General features: G+C 41.7%; 1 protein-coding gene across 3 annotated transcripts in view; it reads right to left on the bottom strand.

The window, feature by feature from the left end:
- Positions 1 to 21,555, bottom strand: part of ARID5B (AT-rich interaction domain 5B) — a 178,415-nt gene extending 156,860 nt beyond the window's left edge. For 2 of the 3 annotated variants that reach the window (XM_036336831.1, XM_036336833.1), the window contains exon 1: positions 20,719 to 21,051. In XM_036336831.1, the coding sequence (XP_036192724.1) occupies positions 20,719 to 21,048 (330 nt within the window). In that variant the 5' untranslated portion in view covers positions 21,049 to 21,051. Of the gene's footprint in view, positions 1 to 20,718; positions 21,052 to 21,414 lie in introns of those variants that run through there. The other variant, XM_036336832.1, reaches the window with a different exon arrangement.
- Positions 21,556 to 23,269: the final 1,714 nt, after the last annotated feature.

Here is a 23,269-nt window from a genome sequence, read left to right as displayed (position 1 = left end):
CATCAGTATTTGATGCTGAATTGCACAATTCTGCCTTCTATAGTAAATACCTGAATTACAAAGACTTTTTAGAGGCAAGTAGCTTTAACTTCTGCTTCTCTTATATTTTCCAGAGAGCCATGGGCCATGCTGGGCCTAAAGCAGGGGTGGGCAAACTTTTTGACTCGAGGGCCACAATGGGTTCTTAAACTGGACCGGAGGGCCGGAACAAAAGCATGGATGGAGTGTTTGTGTGAACTAATATAAATTCAAAGTAAACATCATTACATAAAAGGGTTCGGTCTTTTTTTTTGTTTGTTTTATTCATTTCAAATGGGCCGGATCCGGCCCGCAGGCCGTAGTTTGCCCACAGCTGGCCTAAAGCATGCAACAAATACTTATTTTAATTGTACACGGTCTCTGGATGTTTCATGCTGGGAGAAAATAGGAATACTGAGAAAGCACTGGCTTCTGAGGCTGATGGGTCCAGGCTCAAATGCAGCTCTACCATGTTTAATGCCCTTATGACATCATCTTGCCAAAGTCTCATCTTAAATAAAGTGGGAAATAGTATAAAAGAACCCATTCTCATAGGGTAGTTCAGATGTTGAAGTTGTTAGAGTACACTTGTCAGCACAGCGTAGGCATCCAAGAAACAATGGCTATTACTAATGTTATGTAATATCACTTGAACTAAAAATCAAGGAATAAGAGTGGTATTCTGATGACACCTATGAGTAACTGTGAATTCCTACCTCTTCCTTTTAAAAAAAAATGCTTAACTTTAGAAAGAGGGAGAGAGGGAGAGAGAGAGAGAGAGAGAGAGAAAAAGAGAGAGAGAGAGAGAGAGAGAGAGAGAGAGAGAGAAACATCAACCTGTTGCTTCCTGCATGCACCTGACAGGGGATCGAATCTGCAACCTAGGTATGTGCCCTGACCAGGAATTGAACCCACCACCTTTTATTTTTTATTTTTTTAAATATATTTTATTGGTTTTTTACAGAGAGGAAGGGAGAGGGATAGAGAGTTAGAAACATCGATGAGAGAGAAACATGGATCAGCTGCCTCCTGCACACCCCCTACGGGGGATATGCCCGCAACCAAGGTACATGCCATTGACCGGAATCGAACCTGGGACCCTTCAGTCCGCAGGCCGATGCTCTATCCACTGAGCCAAACCGGTTAGGGCGAACCTACCACCTTTTAATGTATGGGACAATGTTCCAACCAACTGAGCCACACCAGCCAGGGCAACCTACCTCTTTTCTGTCTGGGAACAATAATATCCTTGTAGCTCCTGCTGGGTACCACGAAAGGAAAGTTGTGCCAAAAGCAATCAAGAATGTCTGGGTTTCTGAGTCATTCTCCTCAGCTCTCAAGAATACAGTGGCAGAAACTCTGAGATGCTTTAATTTACTCAGACACTAATCTATGAATTTAACAGACATTACTTTACCTAATCCCTACAAGGACTTGCTGAGTGTTCTTAGGCCCATTTTAGAGAGGAGAAAACTGAAGTGGAACCAGAAGCCAGCTTTGGTTGCATTATCTTTCTGGGAAATTGGTCTCTTAAGCCCTTTCAGTAGTAACACTTGACCCCACTGCCACCCAGGGACACAGAACATTCCCCTAATTCCCTCCCATTTCCTGGGATGCATGGGATTTAAAGTCATTTTGCAACAAAAGGAGTTTTAATTTTTTAGCTTGTATTGTGTTTTTGTCCCAAAGTAAAGACTACAAAAATCAGCATTCATGAGCCAGTTAAAAATGTGAAGAATTTTCTGTTGTCTGAGTGATGAAGATATCCTCTCAAGTATGCGCTGAGGTTTAATTGGACTCCCTTAACATGATCAAATGGATTTGCCATGGAGGCTCATTAGCGTATTGGGTTCCAATTTCCCAAGCCAGCCCCTTCTCTTCCAACCTTTTCTCCCCACCCCCACCAGCCATTTGGGTGAAGCTTGTGACTCAGTGGATTTTGGAAATCCTTCCTGGCATGAGTAGAGGGAGTAAGCAAACAGAAGACTGCTCTGAGGCGCGATTTGTCAAATGTAATGCAATCATCCTTCTTGGTATCGCCAAAGGCATTTGCGTATCAAACAAGTAATTCAAAAATCCTAAATATTTTATGTTCCTAAATACATTTTTAATACACGCTAATCTAAAACCTGTTAGGCTGCAGCCTGCTCCCCTGACCAGAAGCCCATCTCTAAAGAAAGCACCAGAGCCCTAGCAGGTCTGGCTCAGTGGATAGAGCGTTGGCTTGCTGACTGAAGGGTCCCAGGTTTGATTCTGGCCAAGGGCTCAATCCTTAGTAGAGGGCGTGCAGGAGGCAGCCAATCAATGATTCTCTCTCATCATTGATGTTTCTGTCTCTATCTCTCTCTCCCTTCCTTTCTGAAAGCAATAAAAATATATTTTTTAAAAAAAGGAAAGAAAGAAAGCATCAGAAATAGCCTCTCATTAATTCCCAGTTCCATTTCTTTCCTTTTGGGTTTACCATGCATGTAGCAGAAAAGCTCCCTAAAATTAAAACCAATATACACAGAAAGCGAAAAAATACATCTCAGAGTCCTAGGTATTTTCTCTCTAGATAGGCGAGCATTTGCTATGTATAGAGATGCCTTAAGTCAATGGTTGAACCTGCCCATCTTCCTTTGACCCAGTGAACACGGTGTTAACTCCACAATCTGTGTTTTTTTTTTAAACTACGTTTAGGTTGCCATAATAAAAACCCATTACACTTAGCTCCGGCTATTAAAACCCAAGCAAAAAATGATTAATAAGACCCATTCTGGTGTTTAAGCTCAGAGTTATCGATAAGAACATTCTATAAAAGCAAAAACAGTAACCCAAAGTCCCACAGTCAACCACCACCCAACCCAGATGTTCTAATATGCTGACTGACACCCAACCATTACTTTCACATGCCCTGATCTTTTTTTTTAATGTAGTTTTACAAATATATGGCACTCTGTCCAGATATGCAGTCCAGCAGGGCCCACATTCCACAAAGACCCTAAAAGGAAGAAGAAAACTTTTGCTCTGTTGGTATATGAAAATCATGGTGGAAGCCCTCTGAATTCTTCAAGGTTATTGGTGATCTGGCATGGCATCGTGATCTATCGCTGTCATTAATAGAAGGACAATATTCACAGAAAATCACTGAAAGTCTCATGCCTATTGAGAACACTTTAAAGTAGAAACCAAGTAAATCTCGTTTTGTGTAGCCTCTATTTAAACATAAACATATGATTTAGACATGCTCTTTCTTGTTAAACATTTTTTTTTGCTCTGTTCGCTTAGCACAGTTCACATTATTATCCTCACATGTACAATGGCAGAGGAATAATTTGAGACACACAGCTTTATTTAATAATGTAATTATCCTATATTGGATTACTTAAAGGGGCTTTGTATTTTTAAGTTCTAGTTTTCCTACACTGGTGATATACTCTGTCGCGGTAAATGATTCAGGCTTCAATCAAAAGCCCTACACTCAATTTAGAAAAATACTGAGTATTTATGAATAAGTCAGGATTAATGCAAGAGCCAATTTGCAACCACGGTTGGTGACCTTTCTATTCCTATTCAAAGACTGTGGTGTGGAGGCCAACACAGAGGACAGACCCAAGATTCCAACTCTTTTGCCACCTCAGGGAGGTTGCATAAACCAGAGCGCAAAGCCTAAGCTTCCCTCAAGGTAAGCTTTTTAAAGGCAGGGCTGAAACTTGCATTGCCTTCCATGCCTTCGACCAGAGATCGAACCCACAACCTTAGCCTATGAGAAAAAGCTCTAACCAACTGAGCAACCTGGCCAGGGCTGCTACCTGGCATTCTAAAAAAAAAATTGCAGGAGAAAATATGGAAGGAGTTACCTCTGCCACTTTTAAGGGGGTATTCATAAGCTGAGCTTCATCCAATGTTGTTGTCAAGAGGGATTTTGTTCTAGCTATTCTCAGTGGTCGGCAAACTGCTGCTCGTGAGCCACATGCAGCTCTTTGGCCCCTTGAGTGTGGCTCTTCCTAAGCCTTAGGAGTACCCTAATTAAGTTAATAACAATGTACCTACCTATATAGTTTAAGTTTAAAAAATTTGGCTCTCAAAAGAAATTTGATATTTGGCTCTGCTAACGAGTTTGCCGACCACTGCCCTAACTCAACTCCATCTGCTCCAACTGACTCTGCTCTGTGCCAGGACCACCCATGGAGAGATAAGGATGAGTAAGATACTGGTACTGCCCTTCAGAAACACACAGGGCCCAGGGTCTCCTGTTCCTTGCTTAGATTATGAAGGTAATTCTCATTCTAGACCTTTGTCAGAAAATCCATTCACTCTTTCTTTCTTAATGTTCTGAGCATCTACTCTGAGCTGGGCCAGGCACGAGGAATAGCTGGGGAAGAAGCCCCTGACCCATGGGCACCAGTAAACAATACACAATAGCCCTCAGCTAAATGTGATTTATATAATGAAGAATAAGTGTCATAAGTGATTTCATTCATTCAAAAACTATTTATTGAGCACTAAATATATATCAGGCATTGGGGTTGTAGTCAGGAATAAAACAGACAAATTCCTACTTTCCTGGAGCCTACAGTCATGATATGTGTGTGTCTGTTTTAGGGGAGATGGCAGCAGAGCCAGATAACAAAGTCTGAAGGAAAAAATTAGAAGAGGCAATAAAGGTAGGCAAGGGGTGAACCTGGGGATTGTTTTAAATCCAGCAGTCAGAGAAGGTCTCTCTGCTGAGACCCTAAGGGCAGGAGCTGGCAAGGTTAAGACCAGAGAGGGAAGAAGAGAGGTGGGGGAAGAACACAGGACATTGCATGCAGAGGGAATGGAGTATACAAAGGCACTAGAGGAAACTAGTGCATTGTCAAAGTCAAGATTAAAAGAAAAACACACACAACTTGCCCGATGCATAGGTCTTGTAGCTGATGCATGCCTCTAAATTTGAATTCAGACTCCTATTCTCCAAGTTTGTACTAGGGTCACCCCATAAATCAATTTCCATGTTTAAAAATTGGCCAGAATCTAGTTAATGCCATCTTCTTCTCAAACCTTTAATGTCTACATATGACTATCTTGAGCACTTTGTTAAAAACCAATTTGCATCCTCCCTGAAAGAGAAATAGTTGAGTTTCCTAATGAAACAGCTAATTTCCACAGAATTTAAAGGCTGGCCAATGGGCCAGCTACTCCCTGACATATGCACAAGGTTGAAGGGTGGCTAGGGAAATATCATCTCCTGTTGATGCATTCATTAGAAACGCAAACTGGGACATTAATCCCTTTCATCTAGATGTTTAGGTCTTCTTTACTTGGATATATGGAAACTTGATATTATTTAATAAAATGAGCATACTTTTCAGGTTGGGAGAGGCAAAATAACATAGAATCTTACTAAATAAGGCTAACTTTATCTCCTCTAAGCAACTAGAGGGAGAGGGGCTACTCTTATTCATCTTTTTATCACTCCCATAGTTCCTTGTATATACTAATAAATATTGGTTGACTTGAACTGGAAGCTTATAGTCAAAAGTCCTATATTTAGAAATAGAAATATTATGATTTTTCAAGAGCCCCAAGCCTCATCTTTCTTTTCCCACCTTTCAATACCCATTTTACCCTTGACATAGCTGACCACTTAGAACTCTGTTGCCCATAAGCACAATCCATAGGTTTTGTAGACATACATCCTCCAATCCTCATGGCCAAGATCCAGGTAAAGGCTTATTTTTGCTTAAAAATCAAGGGGCACAGGGGAGGGGGTGCACACAAGCAGAAAACAGCCTTTAAAAATTAAGACCAAAAAATATTGAGGCAACTAAAATATCTCAATATTCTGACATGCTGAGAATGTTTTCACTCCATTGCTTTGAGGGGTCATTTAAGGAATTTGGGGGTCAGGAGTGATTTGCACACCTGCTTAGCTGTCTATTGAATTACTGATCTGGTAACATCAAAAATGTGGAGTGAGAAACAGGACCTATACAGTAAAGAAAAAAAGCAAAACAAAACAAAACAGAGCCTGTTGATAATTTTTAAAAGACACTGCCATTTACGTGATTCATACAATTTGCATTAGGAAAAACATCTTTAGCCTTTTTACTAGAATCTTCTTTATGCTTGCCCAGATAGTTGGGGTGCATACTCACAACCCATTACATTGCTGATGAACACACATTCAGCAGCCAGGAGCACAGAACACAATTAGACTATTATGGAGGATATTCACAAGAAACAGGACAGAACAGGTTATTTCACTTAAGATCTACAGAATTCAATTATTTTCTATATTTATAGCCCACGTACACCAGAATTGAGAATAATTTGGCAAAGAGACTGAGTATTACAGCAGTATTTTCATCTGAATTCTAGTAATCTGATATACACTGTGGGATTAACCCAAAGCAAAAGGATTTAATGGCCCAGCAGGCAGTCTATTTTGAGATCCTTCTTCTAAGATCCCCCCAGCCATTTTGGCTGGGACCCTTCCATTTATATCCTTTTGCTGATGCATTTTGCTTTTGTGAAAGATCTCCATGTTATACATCTTAAAGGAGCTGGTCTCGAATACACTCCCTGCCGCCACCACCAACAGAAGAGGAGAAGAAGGAGATGACAAGGGGATGAAACAAGTTTTCAAGTTAGGAGTGTTCTGAAGAAGAGGAAATAGGAGAGGCTTTGAAAAAGTGAAGAGAAAATGAGGGCGTTTAAAGTAAGTGTGTACAGTCAGCTCAACAACAGGTTTCCTGGAAGTTGCATCATGAGAGGGGAGGGACCTGGGGAGCACCAGGTTGAAGTTCTTTGGCATACTGATATCAAACATCTGAAATGCAGATTTTTGTCTCCCGACTCCATCCTTCTCCCATCTCATTTTATTTTGTTGTGGCTGATGCAAGAGATGCCCCCTAAAGTTCCTTTAAGATCTAAATGGAACCGAACACAATGGGTTTGAGGGTGACCCCTTCACAGTGACTGGAAACCTCCAACATAAATCTAAAACTTTCCAGAGAACCAGGAAGCTTAACTTCACATAAATTAATAGTTTAGTTAGTTATTGTTTTTCAAATAATAGTTAGTAGTCCAATGACTCAATAAATTACTTATTATGCAGTATAAAAGTCTAAGACCATGAGAGGCTTCAATGAGCCAATAAAGTTAGGATTAGGGCCGATAACTAGCATCAGCTAAAGACCTGGGGTAAACCGGGCTGTGGTTTGGTGCTCTATCCAGTGATGGCGAACCTATGACATGCATGTCAGAGGTGACACGCGAACTCATTTTTTGGTTGATTTTTCTTTGTTTAATAGCATTTAAATATATAAAATAAATATCAAAAATATAAATCTTTGTTTTACTATGGTTGCAAATATCAAAAAATTTCTATATGTGACACGGCACCAGAGTTAAGTTAGGGTTTTTCAAAATGCTGACACGCCGAGCTCAAAAGGTTTGCCATCACTGCTCTATGCTCATGTAAATCTCACTTGATATTCACAGTCGAGCAAGCTTAACCCATTTTACAGATAAGAAGACTGAGACTCCAGAGAAATGAAGTTGACCAGTATGACATAGTCGTAGAGCTGCTAACTGGCGGAGTAAATATTCACACTTGGTTCTATCAAGCTTCAAGACTAAGATTTTATATTCTAATTAGAAAGAGAAAAGACACTACCTTCCGATTAGAGGCCAATCTTCTAAACCTGACCTGCTGGATTCCTTGAGGTCTGGCCTCAGTCTTATTTTCCACTAGACCCCTGCCCTCTTGTTGAATGCAGGCCACATTTCCAGTATTATGTCCTTCCTATTTGCCTATGGATTCTTCTGCCTAGGATTTCCCCTTCTCTCCCCCTCATTCTTCAAACACCTCCACTCATGAAAGTCCTAGTTCAGGGGTGGGCAACCTTTTTGTGAGTACGTGCCAAAACCAGCAAAATCTCTGACTCAAAATTCTTCTGCTTGCCAACCCTAATTTTTTGAGAACATGTTACGCCTACTTGATATCTCTTAAGGTGTACGTATGTGAAGAACCTTGAAGAAATAATAAAATTCATTTGAGCGACAAAAACACAGTATATGATGATGATACATTTATTTTTTAATGTATACATGTACACCGATAGTCCGACAGAAAACTTTATGACTCCATTTGATATTATGAGTGGGACTTTTGCTGCTGTATCACTGATAACAGATTTTACATCAGGTTTATATTTCGTGACCTTCAGAGATATGCACGAGCTACTACTTTCATCCATCAGGCTACTCCTATTATGAGACTTAACAAAATTCATCACTGAGAACAAAGATTTACAAGCGTATGTGGATGAAACCAAAACACTGGTCGGATCTAGGAAGGCAGGGAGAGTTAAGGCAGAGGCATAGAAATTGCTCTTCCCCTCTCTCATCAATCCATGTCTATGGTCTTTAAGATAACTTATTATGTAAAATTATTTATTTATCTAAGATGCACCTACACTGAATTTATCTGAAAAATAAAAAAGTTGATATTAAGAAAAAAATTGTAAATGGAAGATTATAAGAGAGGATTTCACGTGCCAGCAAAAGTTACTGGCGTGCCATGTTTGGCATGCGTGCCAGGGGTTGCCCACCCCTGTCCTAGTTGGTTTCAAGGGCCTGTTTATAAGCTCCTCTTCTCCGGGACACCTTCAGCATGGCTTACAAGCCACCTTCCTACTCACATACTTCTTTCTACATCTCAATCTCTGGACTCTCCTCCGTGAGGCCCGCCTGAGGGCCCTAGAACAGAAACCAGCTTTCCTTGCACATCCTTTCTTTCTGTCCCTCCAAACTCTGGAACTTGCACTAGACAGAATTGTGAAGAGCTTTGTCTGCCCGGCTGCCCCTTCTCCTTTCTTTGCTGCCCCTTTGCCAACAGGCTCCTATTGCTCTATTTACAGAAAGTGAGCCAGATAATAAGAAAATTTTAAAATTGTAATAATCCAAAGCTTTGCTCTCAAAACTGTAAGGTAGCCTGTGGGCCACAGCTAGACTGAAGACGTTTTGCTTGACGGACCAAGTGGTGTGTTGTTTATCTAACTGGATTGAATTATCAACTAGATTCACACCAAAATATGGATTTCTGGCACTTCTTTGGAAAAATGGAAAGATTTGGCAATTCTGGATGACATTCCTGACCATATTATCTCATAGTATTATTACTATGAGAAATAAATAAAAGGTCACATATGAAGCTATTTTTAGACCAGAGGTCAGGCAATCATTTTCTGTGAAGAGCCAAAATGTTAGGCTCTGTGTGTCTGCTGCTACTATAATGTGAAGGTGGTCAGAGACAAATTGTGAACAACTGGGCTTGGCTGTGTGCTAATAAAACTTTATTTACAAAACAGGCAGCAGGCCAGATTTGGCCTAAAGGCCTTGCTGACCTCTATTTTCTACCATCTCCTTAGCCAGACAATGTAAATCAGCTCTGAAGATGCTATCTAGGCGTCTCAATGACATCTAGTTGGCACCAGAAGGCATCTGTGATCTGTTTACTGAATTCACCAAGATTAGGCTCAGCCCAGAAATCATGCTGAAGGGAGACTGCTCCCACTTCCACATCTTGCCAAAGGACCTCTTCCCAATCTTCACCAGAATGTCTTTAGACCTAAGTTCAAACATTATTTCTTCTAGAATGCCTCCACAGACCTTCCCAAGGAGAACAGACACCCTATCATAGGTCTCTGTATTTTCTCTTCATCACAATGACCGCATCACAAAAATCAACCATTTATTTGTGATAGTTTGATTAATCATGTGTGTGCTCCCCACCCAAAGGCATCTCCATGAAGGCAGGATCTGCCAGGTTTCCCACCTCTGTCTCTCCAGGGCCAGTGCTGGCCTGCATACAGAAGGTGCTCAGGAGGGACTGGGCCTGAGAGCACTCTCTTGAAAAATGTGCAAGAGGCACCGTGTGCCTGCTACAGGAGTCATGGGATTCAAAGAGCCCCTTCAAACATTTCATTACACAAGTGCACAGAATTATAACTGATTTATCTGTGTATCAGTCAACTGCCGATGTGATTGCAAGTTCCTAGAGAGCAGGATGGAGGCTTTCAAGAACCAGATGCTGAATAAATAAAGAACTAAAAGAAGCCTGAAGGTGCTGGGTTCTAGTTCTAATCATCACTCACTAGCTCTGAGCACATGTCCAACATTAGTCTCTGCATCTATGAAATAAAGGGTGCGGGACCCATTCTCTTCCATCTCTCTGATCTTGTAAATCATGAGAGTCTATTAAGATGCCCAAGGCAAATTAGACAAGAGCATTTTTTCTGAGACCACCGTGGCAAGTCTTCTTGATCATCTTTATTAACGATCTCTGGCCATTCATGCCTAAAAACAAATGTACCTGTGCAGATGGCAGAGCCAGAGGCACCAACTGCACCCATGAATATGCCGACTTTCAAGCCAGGATATCTCAGAGAATGCTATCAGTAACCTTCCCTGCCTTGGTGCATGGCAGTGGTCTTCATTCTCCAATGCAAATTTCCAACCGGAACAAAGCCAGCCCAAGTTGGGTAGTCAGAGAAGAAAAACAACTAAACTGGGCCTGGCATTAAGGAAAGCCTGAGGACAAGATAAAGAGTGACGAGATGTTTATTCTCTGGTACAAGATCTGACTCGTTTCCTTTTTTTCAATGGTACTCTGAGCTGAGCTCAAACTAAATGAAGGCAAGCAAAGCTCAGACCAAAGGGAAGAGAGTATTCTGTCAAAATGATTTCTATCTCCATTGCTCCACTGGGGGGTTGGGACAGGTCTAGTGACAAATAACTGGATGGTAATTTGGCCTGTTTTCTCTGTAGCATGCAAGGCTTCCCTTATAGGGGCTAAAACAACCAAAACTCCAACCAACACCCCTACCCCCCCCCCCACGCACACTATATGTTTACACATATACCCACTGTAACATATATCTACATATACTTATTTAAAAACATATCCCTCCCTTAAAAAATATACAGAATTAGCAAGTTTAAATTATTCGCACTTAGTTCTTCTTTGTCTCCAGTTATACAGTGTTCTTTTGTGCTGGTAAAACAACATGTGCTTTAATTAGCAAATATCTGTAAATAATTTACTTGCTTTTCAAATACAACAGAACAATGGGGTCAATTTTCACATACATTTACCCAGCATGCACCCTGGGTCTTAAGCCAGACTCTCCCATTGTTCAATAACTATATCAAGCTGTCCAAGTCTTCCTGGCCTCCTTGGTGGAGTGGACTGGTGGGGGTAGGGGGATGGAAACCCAAGTTCCAGTAGCAACATCCTATTTTGAAAGACCCCAGAAGACAAGCTAAAACAAACTCTTATGATCTCTAACCCTGGAGCCTTCTGCAAGGAATGTGGAAGCGTGCCAAGAGCAAAGGGCACTGGAGTAATGTCTGTGGGATGTAGGCACTCTGAGGCCCCCCCCCAATGCCCCTCACCCTGGACAGTGTGAGCCCCAAAACACAAGGTGTAATGTATGAGGCCTATGACTCACACAGAACCTCGTCTAGACTTTGCAGGGTTAAAACTGGGCGCTGCACATGCAGTGCAAAGAAAGATGTTAAATCAAATGAGAATGACTGCTCCAGGACTGGAGGCACTATTATTTTGAATAAGATTGAAAAGGCCAGAAAAAGCAATTCAAAAACATTTCAATTATGTATTTCCCAGAACTACATCTTTGAGCAACTAATGCAAATGTTACCACCACAATAAAACTTCTTCCCACATAAAAGCATATAAAACAGGTTGAACAGCATATACTTTATATATCATATGCATATTTTTGACTATTAATAAAAAATTCAAAATCTATGTATGCTTTACTCTCCTAAGCAATACAATAATTATGATTAAGGGACAGGCAGCACAAAAAGAGCCAATTTATCTTACTCGTGCTCAGGAATACTATTGTGTAACTAAGCAACTAAAGACAAAATATGGTCTAATTAATTCACTCCTATGCTTATTTAAAAGACACAATTAGAACATTTTTATTTTCCAGCCTGCACAGTAGTTCAACATGCTTGAGGGTGTAGAAAGCAAAGCCTATTATTCTCAAAGACAAGAGTTTAATGTTTAGTGCCACTGATCGGGCTGGAACTCAACTGTGGGGAGGAGGGGGTGTGTTTCCCAGCTGGGCTGTACTTGGAGTCATGAGAGCGGAAAAAGGTAAGGGGAAAGATGTTTATGGGGCCACTAGATTGACTAGCAACACGTTGCCTCTACCCCCTGTTTTTCTCACTATGGCACATGGGTGGAGATGGGACTGTGAGCTTGATGGTCACTTGGGCAAGGACACACAGCACTGTAGTACTATTTATGCAGCCAAAAAGATTCTACAGAAAATTCATGCAATTAAACCACCCATCCTCGCCTGGGTGGTAAATGTCAAATCTCCATCTTTAACGCTGCTAACAGTGCATCTGATTTTAAAAGCAGAATTAATTTACGCAAGTATGTGCTGGGAGATTGATGCCATTAGCATGATTCTAAAGAACCATTTCAATAATAATCATCATCTGCACATTTGAAATGTGTTGTCAATACAGACATTCACAGTCCAGGATGTGAGCCATGCTCTCTAAAGGCTAAGACCCTGGTTCTAATCTCTAGCAAGATGGAGAAGAACACAGTGTGGCTGCAAAAAGCAATCCTTGTGCAAGGGAGTTATATATGGAAACAGAGTTTTTAAGAAATGCTGGATCCATGACCACATTTATGAGAGGCGATTGAATCCTTAAACCAACAATCGATAAATTTGTTTTAAATTCCCTTAAAAGCCAAGCCAACGGGTAATCACTAGCTACAATATTATTCTGAGTAGAAGATGGCAAATATCCAACTACCCTGGCTATAAAAAAAAATGACAAGCAAATGCATTTGATTCGAGCAATTATATTCTGGATATTGGTTGAAACTAGACTTTGATAAATGAGCTTGAGTCATGTATCACTAGATGCCACTATGAACAATGGTATGCTTTATTAATAATTAATAACGAAGTATTTACATGTATGGACTCATGTACTTCATAAAAATAACATTTCCTTAGTATGTGCCTGACATTCTAAATGTCAAAAGAGATTATTGCTTACAATTTTGACACACTATCAAACAGTTTAAGGCAATCAGTCTGAAGAACATGCTGGCTCATAGGAACTGCCAACCAACACTCAGGTGAGGAGTGGCTCTTCTTCCCGAAAGTCTAGTCTTTTTATAGATTGCCAGCACAAAGCCCTGACATTTTAGGGGCTGATGGCTGGAGATTGGAAAAGCACTGAGAGAGAGAGAGAGAGAGAGAGAGAGAGAGAGAGACAGAGAGAGAGAGAGAGATGCTGGCTCTAGCCTGATCATTCAGTCCCAAATATTTACTAATTTCTCTGGTAGGCTTCTGAAAAACAACAACCACCTTCTCACTTTTTTTCACATCCCATGATGCAAAATGACTATGGACTTTAGAAGAGAAAGAAGAAAGGGAAGTGTGAGATGGGGTGCTGGAGCTGGCCCACATATGAATGACTGATCATAGACCCCCTGCCAGAAAGAAATTGGACCAAACTTAAAGAAAGCAGGCTGTGGGAAGAAGGCATTTTAATTATTTTGTAGGTCATTCAGTAAATACTCAGTGAGTAGCACTGAATACTGTGGAGGGACCAAGAAGTTAAAAAGGTACAACCCTCTGCTTCTGAGAACAGCACTATAGGGAAGGCAAAGGGAAAGAACACAGACAAGCATTTATTCAATGCACAGTCCATGGGAGGTTAAAAGCCACAGTGGAACTGTAAGCTCCCTGAGGGCATGGGTTTCTGTCTGTCTTGATCACTGCTGTATCCCAAGGGCCTAGTACAGGCTCTGGCACAAACTAGGTGCTCTATAAATATGCATGGAATGAATGAGACTTCACAGATGAAGATATCGCTTCCTAGTTTCTGGAAAGACCTTGAAAGGCTACAAATAGTGACTTTAGTTAATCTCCCACTTTAACTAGGGAACACAAAGAGTCTGACAGCTTTTCTGTGACCACTATGATCCATGGGGCTAGGCTATGAGCTCTTTGAGGGCTGGGGACATTCTCCTTTATCTCTATATCCTGTAGTCCAGCACATACTAGATCTTCAACCACACCTGAGGAGCTAAATACATTATTTTTCCAAAAACATGTAGATAGTGAGTCTTCCTTTGGATGCATACTGGTTGTATGATCAGCATAATTCACCGACATGTGATACAGCATCTTATATTGCTTTTACATTTAAAAAAAACTCATCTCTCCATCAAGATTGATGAACTTATTTTGTTTTGAATCTGTCTCTGTACTTGGAGAGCACTGAGCATTCAACAAGTAGTTTTTTATTAACTCAAGATAGATGATACCAACATTAGCTAGAGGTAGGATCTTCATCATACAAAATATAACTTCTTACTAGCCTACTGGCTCTCATATGTTAACATCCTAGACCCAATGTTGAAATACAGTTTTGTATTTGTAAATGTTTTTGACATAGTAATGTTAAATTATTTCTTAAATCACTGGATCTTGCTTCAAACTCAAGTAGGAAAGAGAAATAGGTACACAATCACATTCCTTATTTTGGATGAACCCCATAGGTCAGCAAACTTTTTCTGTAAGGGACCAAATAGTAAATATTTTCCACTGTGTGGGCCATATGGTCACTGTCACAACTACTCAACTCTGCCTCTGTAGTCTGAGAGCAGCTATAAACAATACATAAACAAATGAGTCTGACTATGTTCCAATAAAACTTTATTTACAAAAACAGAGAGTGGACCAGATTTGACCCTCAGGCATTATTAGTCTGCTAATGCATGTCACTATCCAATAAATTCTCTCCATATAACTCATTAGTTCTCACCCTAGTACTAAAGACTCTGCCTGTCAGAGAGTAAATATATTCCTTCTCTTAAAATCACTACTGAAAGTAAATAATAACTATTATAGCTCCATCTATAATTTGCTGAGCTATCCTGTAGAAGTACTATGTTGCCAGGCTCTTTTCATTATTATTTCTAACTAGAGGCCTGGTGCATGAAAATTCGTGCACTGGGTGTGGGGGGTGGTGCCTTAGCCTGGCCTGTGCCCTCTCGCAGCCTGGGACCCCTTGGGGGATGTCCACCTGCTGACTTAGGCCTGCTCCCTGGGGGATAGGGCCTAAGCCGGCAGCATCCCTCTGGCATCCTGGGAGCCCTTGGGGGGTGTCCAACTGCGGCTTAGGGCCTAAGCCATAGTCGGACATCCTTAGCACTATTAAGGCTGGGGAGGAGGCTGGAGAGGCTCCCGCCACCGCCGCTGCGCTTGCAGCCATCAGCCCAGCTTGTGGCTGAGCAGAGCTCCCCCGTGGGAGCGCACTGACCACCAGGGGGTAGCTCCTGCGTTGAGCGTCTGCCCCCTGGTGGTCAGTGCATGTCATAGCCACCAGTCGTTCTGCCACAGGGTCAATTTACATATTGCCCTTTTATTATATAGGATTCTTTCAGCAAAGTAGAGATCATTGAATTCATTTTCGAGAAGAAGAAACTGAGGCTCAAATTAAAGAAAATGTCCAAAGGTCACTGAAGAGGCTCAGAAATTTCTAAAAACTCAGCCACATGGATACAGACCAGAGACTGAATGACCATTCACACTTAGAGCAAGGCCAATCCAGCACCTCCTAGATTTCAGAATGTGTCTGCCTAACCCCAGTTGTGATACAATCAGTCAATATTTTTTAAAATCCTGCCTATCCAGTTGTCAGCATTCATCAATACTAAAATGTAAATCCTTATGGAGCCTTTTATTTTGGTAACACAACTAAACCCACCATATAGGTGAAAGCCAACCTGATTTGGGGGGATCTGAATTAGCTACATATTCTAGCAAACTAACCTAGATGCCATCCTTTCAGAGAAAAGTTTTCTTTAGGAGGGTCTGTGTTAGTGATTTCAAACTTCAATGACAACAATAACACTAATGTTAATGAAAATAATAATGACATTATTGAAAAATCTACTATGTGCCAACCTCCACTGTAAGCACTTTACATGTATTACCTTGTTTAAATCTTTCAAATAATCCTAAGAAATAGGTACTATATTCCCATTTTATAGAAGAGAAAACTGAGGCACAGGAAGTTTAAAATTTGCCCAAGATCACACAGCTAGAGTGAAACTGTTTAAAAAGCAGAATCCTTGACCCCAATTCCAGAGATTTTAATTGAGTAAATTTATTTTTTTTTAATTTTTTAATTTAGTTGGAGAGAGAGAGAAGGGGGGGGGAGATCAATTTGTCCTACTTATTTATGGATCCATTGGTTGATCCTTGTATGTATCCTGATGGGGGATCGAATCCACAACCTTGGCATATGGGGATGATGCTCTAACCAACTGAGTTACTTGGCCAGGGCTTTGAGCTAATTTCAATAGCTGGCTCCAGAGTATGCATTTTAAACTGTTTTTAACCCATGGTGAGGCTGAGAATCAAACCACTTTTAGAAATCCTGCCTGTGTGCCAGAATCTATAATGCCCAGAAGTGCTTGATCTTGACACCCGGACATCATTAGTTTACTCATGTACACTCACTGCTGCAGATTACCAGCAAACCTTGCAGAATTCAGCCATGGACTATCAGGCTGAAATCCATGCTTGCACATCCACCTATTTTAAGAGGGTATATTGCCAATAGATCAAGCACTTGGCAATTTGAAAATGAATGTAATCAGAAGTTATACCCAGTAACAGAACCAATTACCCGCCTACTTTGCCATTTTCCTCCTCTGAAGAGCTACTGGCTGAATGTGGCAATTGTGGGTAATTACTGAAGACACTTCACTCTTGCATATGGCCTTGCTATTCACTTTCATGATCATTTAAAACATGATTAGGCCCAGGAAACTCCACATAGACATAAATATTATTATGTTTATTGTTTATAAATTAAAAATATCTAGAATAAAGGTCACCATAATCATAACTCTTTTCTATTTATTTAAGGAATTTACAGTGTATATAGTACTTTTGCCAATACGATGCCTCTTCATACAACAACCCACAGTCAACCTTATTATTGCTCCCATTTTGTTGCTGAAAAAACTGAGGCTCAGAGTGTTTATGATTATTCAATAATCATATAAATAGTAAGTTGCAGAATCAAGATGTGACTCTTTCTGGAAGTAAATGAAGGCAGCAATGTATATAAGCATGCAACTCATTATCATAATTATTAAAACTAATAATAAAGTATTAATGGTTATTAATAGTGTTATTAAAATGTAACTGTTCTTGTTATAGACCACTGGCTAGAATTAGCTGAACTTTATAGAATAAAAATGGTTCTGCCACCTAAACATCTGGTGACCTTTGGCAAAGCTGATTAACCAGTCATAGTTCAAAATGTTTAAGAAATTGTTCACATTAGTACGCACTTCTAGAACATAATCTGATGTACTCGAGCTCTGGTTTCAGTGGAAAAATAAACCAGCCCTAACGCTTAAAAAGGCCTAGTTTCTAGCCCGGCAACCTTTGACAAACCATATAAACTCCGCAAGCTTTTGTCTACATCTGTAAAATGGGCAAACACAATCCTGCCTATCTAGCCTCATACAACTATTACAAAGGTCAGTAAGAAAATAGCCGTCAGAAAAGCCCTTTGCCGATCACAGCAAAGCACACAGGGATGCTATTTGTCATCTCTGCACAATGACAATTTTCCTGCTTTTAGAACTGACGTATTTACACTTCAAGAAATCATAAAAAGACAGACTGGTTCTCTTAAGCCAAAAAAGCATACTGAGTCCTGGCTGTCCTTTCGAAATGGATGCTGATGTCAGCTCAATCAGGAAATTATTAACCTCCATTTGGTTACTTAAAATAAACTGTACTGGCTGATTAAATGTGCTGAACATTCTCTCCAAGTAACAATGCACATCACCAAGAAACCTTTCTCTTTCAGTTACACATGGCAAATGGCAAATGCATCATTCAAAACTATTCAAAATCCATAATAAAAATCATTTCACTGTATATAAACAAGTTAATGGAGTAAGTGAAAACAAAGCAAATTTCTTAATGAGAGGGCCCTGTTGCCCCCTCTAGGTGCCAGCAGTAAGTGCTGGTTTCTGTAGGCTCTCCTCCAGAGGCGGCTGCTGCTGCTATTCTGCTAATGAATGACTAACTTAAGCCAGGGGGAAAATGACATCACCCGGGTGGAAAACCGATCTGCATTGGGAAACTTTCTACCTGCTTTACATTTGTCATAATTATTTTGCACAATGCAGCCTGCATTTGCATAATTTTGAGGCGTGTCATTATCTCAATTGAAAATTGTTTTAATATGGCTGAATAATTCACAATGACATCAGCCCAAGTCCTAATGAAATATACAAGTATAATCATACAGCTAATTACCAGCCGTGTTAGCATTAAAAAACAAATCATGCATAATATTAGACGATGTATATGCAGCTGAGGATTATAAATAGAGCCATCTCCCTCCCCAAATCCCCTAGAGTTTACTTTTAAATGGCAAGATTAATTTTCTCAGGTATGGCTTATATAGCAGTAACAAAATACACAGATCATTACAATGGTTCACTTTCATTTTCCCATAATGAACAATTTTTTTTAAAAAAACAACCGTGTATTTAAAAATACATCTATTCAATATCAGCAGTTCTAACAGATGCAACCTTCCGCTAAAATTATTGGCTTTTATTCTTAAATCAGAATTCACTATTTAATTACACCAACAGAAATTAAAACCGGGCCAAGTGGGGTCTTTAAAATTTTTTCCAATTTCAATTCAAAAATAAAAAAAAAAGTGACCACAAAATATCCCATAAAACACTGAATAATTTCCTTCTGGGTTCAGTCAGAAGTCTATTAGGCACCAGCTCTTTTCTGGATATTTAATCCTTCCCTTTTCCAGATCACAGGCCATGTTGAAGTAATAAATTTGAAAAGCAAATAAGAAATCAGGAGGGGGGGGGCGGGGGAGGAGGAAGACAGCTGCGCAGGAAAGTTGGGTCGGGGGAGGGGTCGAGCTAGACCTCGGGAGGGGGAAAGAGCTCAACCTGTTGGTAGGTTGCAGGATTTTTCACAGCATTTGCAAACAACACCTTTATAAAACTGCAGGCAGACGTCGGGAAACGTGAACATTTAAAACCCTAAGCTGGCCCTGGGGGGCGGGGGGTGAGGGGGGGGGAAGGGGAGGTGTTCTGAGAGGAGGGCGGGGCTTATTTCCGAAGAGGCAGAGCTAGGAGGGCGAACGTTCTTGACGAACTCCGGTAATTAACCGGCAATGCCCACTGATGGGTAATTCGATCCTGGGGAGAGGGAGTGGACTGGCGATGCCAAAAGTACCATCCACTCCATCCGACCACGGAATTCTGGAAGGACTGGCAGGCAGCTCCCAGCTCCGGGCGGAGTTACACGGGGAACCATTCATTTAACAAAAAGATCCTTACACCTACCTCGAAAGCTCGAGAGCCTGGCACAGAGCTAGCTGCCCTCAAAAGTCTCAGTTTGATTACCCTGCTCTCGCCTGGGCAACACAAAGCCTTGCCAGGCGGCGCTGCGCCCTTCCTCCCCGCCGCACCGTGGGCACACACTCCCCAAAATAGTTCCCCCGGTAGGTACCAGGGCGCGGAGGTCGGTCAGCTGACAAGGGGAGCTCGCGGAACTGCGGGCACAGAGCAAAGGACAGAGCCGGAGGGAGGCGACCGCCCCGGCGCCCGGTGACAGCGGGCTCACCTCGGCGTTCTCCCGGGAGCGCGGCGAGCGCCCCCGCGGCCGCCCAGAAACGTGCCGGGGAGGCTCGGCCCTCCGCACCCTCCCCAGGAGCGCCGTCTGGGCACCGAGGACGCCGAGCCCACGGGGGCCAGTGGGCGAGCACACACCCCTCTGCCCTGCCCTGCCCGGTCCCCGTCCCACACATCCCCACAGATTGCGCTGGAAGACGTCCACTTGGCGTGGAGTAATTGGAAACCAGAACATCAAATGGCTTGTCCGAGGGGGAGGGGGTGGGGGCGAGAGATAGTTGTTAATGCTTAACGTGTTTGTGCCGGTTACACGACCGCTTTGAAATCCGCCCGGGCAGATCTGCAAGTTATTTGAATGTATTATTCCAGTACCTGTCATTTATCACTTTATTCAACACGTCTTTGCCAACTCAATAGCTTTTGATCTCACTCTGCCTCCATTTCGTAATTTCCGCCCTCTTAAACATATCAAATACTTACTTACAAAAAAAAAAACATAAAAAAACGTGAACAATATCGAAACCCACCGAAAGAAACCCACCCAGCCCCGACCGAGCCAGACGCGAAGGTACGTTTTCAAAAGGCAAAAAAAAAAAAAAAAAAAATTATACATATATAAAAAGCTTGTGATGTTCAGGGGGCAGTAGCAGGAAAGCGAACACACACACACACACACACACACACACACACACACACACATATCCTTGAACAAAACCCTTCTCGAACAAGTTATCTGATCTTGACTAAAATCAGCAGTTGGATCCTCTTTGTAAAGCTGACAGCCAAACTCTGACAATGGCAAAATACTCGAGCCCCAGCTAGTGGCGCTACCCCTTTAAAAAAGGAGTCGATCCTGCTCGCCTGCAGAAGTGAATACAGTATTTTCAAGCTTGCCCTGTAATAAGCATTACGAGGGGGAAATAATAAAGAAAGAAGAGAGGGAGATATAAGTTTACCACCTCGCCATGGTCGCTATTTCTGCCCTGGGGAGTATCTTCTGGGAGGAAATAAAGTTTAGAGCTGGATAAAAGTTGCCGGCTGGTCCTCTCTTCCCACAACAGCTGGAGCTCCGCTATGCAAATCGGATCCTTTGGCGTACATCTTACAAAGAAAAAGTCGCCAAGGGACAAAATTCTTGGTTTGCCTTCAAGGTGGAATTGAAAAGCCTTGTAGAAAATGTAAGGTCCGTGCAAGCCACACGGTGAGCCGACCCACTGCAGGGGGGGAAAAAAAAAGCACCAAATAAATAATGTAGCCATCAGAGCACAAACATCCATTTCCAGACACATTTACACACAGACATCCACACTCTCAATACAGAAGAGCCATCAGATATAAAGCTGGGTGTAAAAATAATAGAGCCCACAAATTTTCTGCTTCCCTTAAAAAAATTTAAAAAAAAAACCCTCCCCCTCCCCCCCCCCACCGCCACCTCTCCCTACTTCTCCATCGGAGGCGGTAAAATTACATTATGTATGTATGATCAGTGCAGGGATTTTTTTAAACAATAAAAATGATTTGGGGGGATGCAGAGGGTAAAAGTTTGGTGAAAAGTTTGTGGGGGGGTGTGGGTGGGTGTAGAGGTGTGGGTGAGCTGGGGGGCTGGGGGGTTCCGGGGGGTGCCGGGATCGGAGGAGCGGAGGAGAGCGAAATACCTGGAGTGAGTTGGGCTCCATCTCGACGTTCTGAATTGATTGAACTCAACATTCTCTCCAAACTTGTTGGCTTGAATGGATTGCATCAGGTCCTGGCAGGGAAAAACATTCTCTGTCTTCAGCCGGCGTAATGTCTCAATATAAAACTGAGTTCTTGCCTCCCCTTCGGCACCAAAATGATTGAAAATATGTCCTAATATTTCTCTGACGACTCAATTTTAAGCTCCTGTCAGAACTGTGCAGGATTCCCTCCCAATGTAGGTTGATCAAATTCATAACCGGGAGAAAGGCTCCGTCCGATCTCGGCGGGAAGCGGATGGATCAAGGCAAAAAACATATAGGAAGGTCTGTAAAAATAAAATCCACCCCAAAACTGTGTGAAGATGAGATCTCCCTCTGCCCCATCTCCCTTGCCTATGGGTGTCGGCTGATGAGATTTTTGGAGGAGACGAGAGTTGACGAGCTCCGCCGTGCATCTGACAGGACCTGCTTGTATATGTCTAATATAAAGAACATTTCCTGCAGAGATTCCGGGGCGCTGCTCCTCTTTCTAATGCTCCTTAGCAGATTTGCTGTTATTAGACATGTAGATTTGTTTGATAGTTAAATTACGCTTCCTCACTGCCATGTTTTCGAGAACTAATCTGTTAAATTATCTTTTGATGCCTATTTACATGGAAGGGGAAAGTGGGTTATCGATTATATAAACATATAAATATTAATGCATTTGTTCGCTTCGCAAAAAAAAAAAAAACAACTCAGCATAAAATAAATAAATAAAAAGACCAGAAAGACAAGTGAGCAATGCACACACATCTCAGGATTTTGCCAACAATATTGAACGGACAGAGACTGCATTTAGGGACTGGAACAATAAACGATGCATGATAAATCAATAAATGCGAGCAGCGAGTCTGCTCGGAATATGAATTCAGGCTCCCGGTTCTGCATGTGCATTCTTTAATTTTGAAGTATATACACTAGTACGTGTTTACAATGCTGATGGACGCCAAGGGCGCTCTCAAATGATAATGTGTTTATATAACCCAGCGCTACAGGAATAATATACCGACTCCTACCCCACCCCCACTCCCTCCCCCGCCAAAAGAGGGAGGGGGAGCTTCCTCAATAATAGTTTGAAACTGAAAAAAAAAAAAAAATCCATTTGCCAACTAGTTAAATACCACCAGAAATTAAGCTGTTGAAAACCGGGGGCATGAACCGTAAGACAATAAAGGCTTTAAATGTGTATATTTATTGTTCTGGAGCCCTGGAGAATTGCGAGGTTTGCATGCACGGCTATTATGCAAACACAGAGAAACTTAAGAGCGACAGAACAAGGAACAGGCAGAGACTGCAAAGCCCTCGCTCGCTCGCTCCGACGCAGCTGCCGGTCCTCCGCCAGGCTAGATTGCATTTTCGCAGTGTTGATGTAAAATGGTGTACTCGCTTCCCCCGCTCTCCTCCCACTCCTTCCAGCACCCCCCACCCCCGATGATTTTATTATATTGGCACCAATCTTTCCAAAGTGGGTCTGGCGTGCTAAAAAAGTAAACATGTACTATATGGGGAATAAGGTCTGTATAGTATGACAGTTGAAACTTGATCTGTGATAAAATTACAGGATGTTGAAATTACTAGTAAGCTATTTTTAACGCTTTCGCAACGTTTCACCTCTAGTCACAGCATCTAGTTGAAACAGGATTACTTTAATGAAAATTATATTCACATGGCTGAAGTTAATGCACCCGGCAGAGCACAAATATTCAGTTGACTTGAGGTGGAAAGACCCTCTGTGTGTATTTTTATGCCTTTTCATAACGTCTGCGTCCGCTGCAGTAAGAATTAGGGCACT

Source organism: Myotis myotis, unplaced genomic scaffold, assembly GCF_014108235.1.
Source record: "Myotis myotis isolate mMyoMyo1 unplaced genomic scaffold, mMyoMyo1.p scaffold_m19_p_15, whole genome shotgun sequence".
In the NCBI taxonomy this organism is placed as follows: Eukaryota; Metazoa; Chordata; class Mammalia; order Chiroptera; family Vespertilionidae; genus Myotis; species Myotis myotis.
The sequence above is the reverse complement of the archived record's forward strand: the minus strand, read 5'-3'. Positions and strand labels throughout refer to the sequence as shown.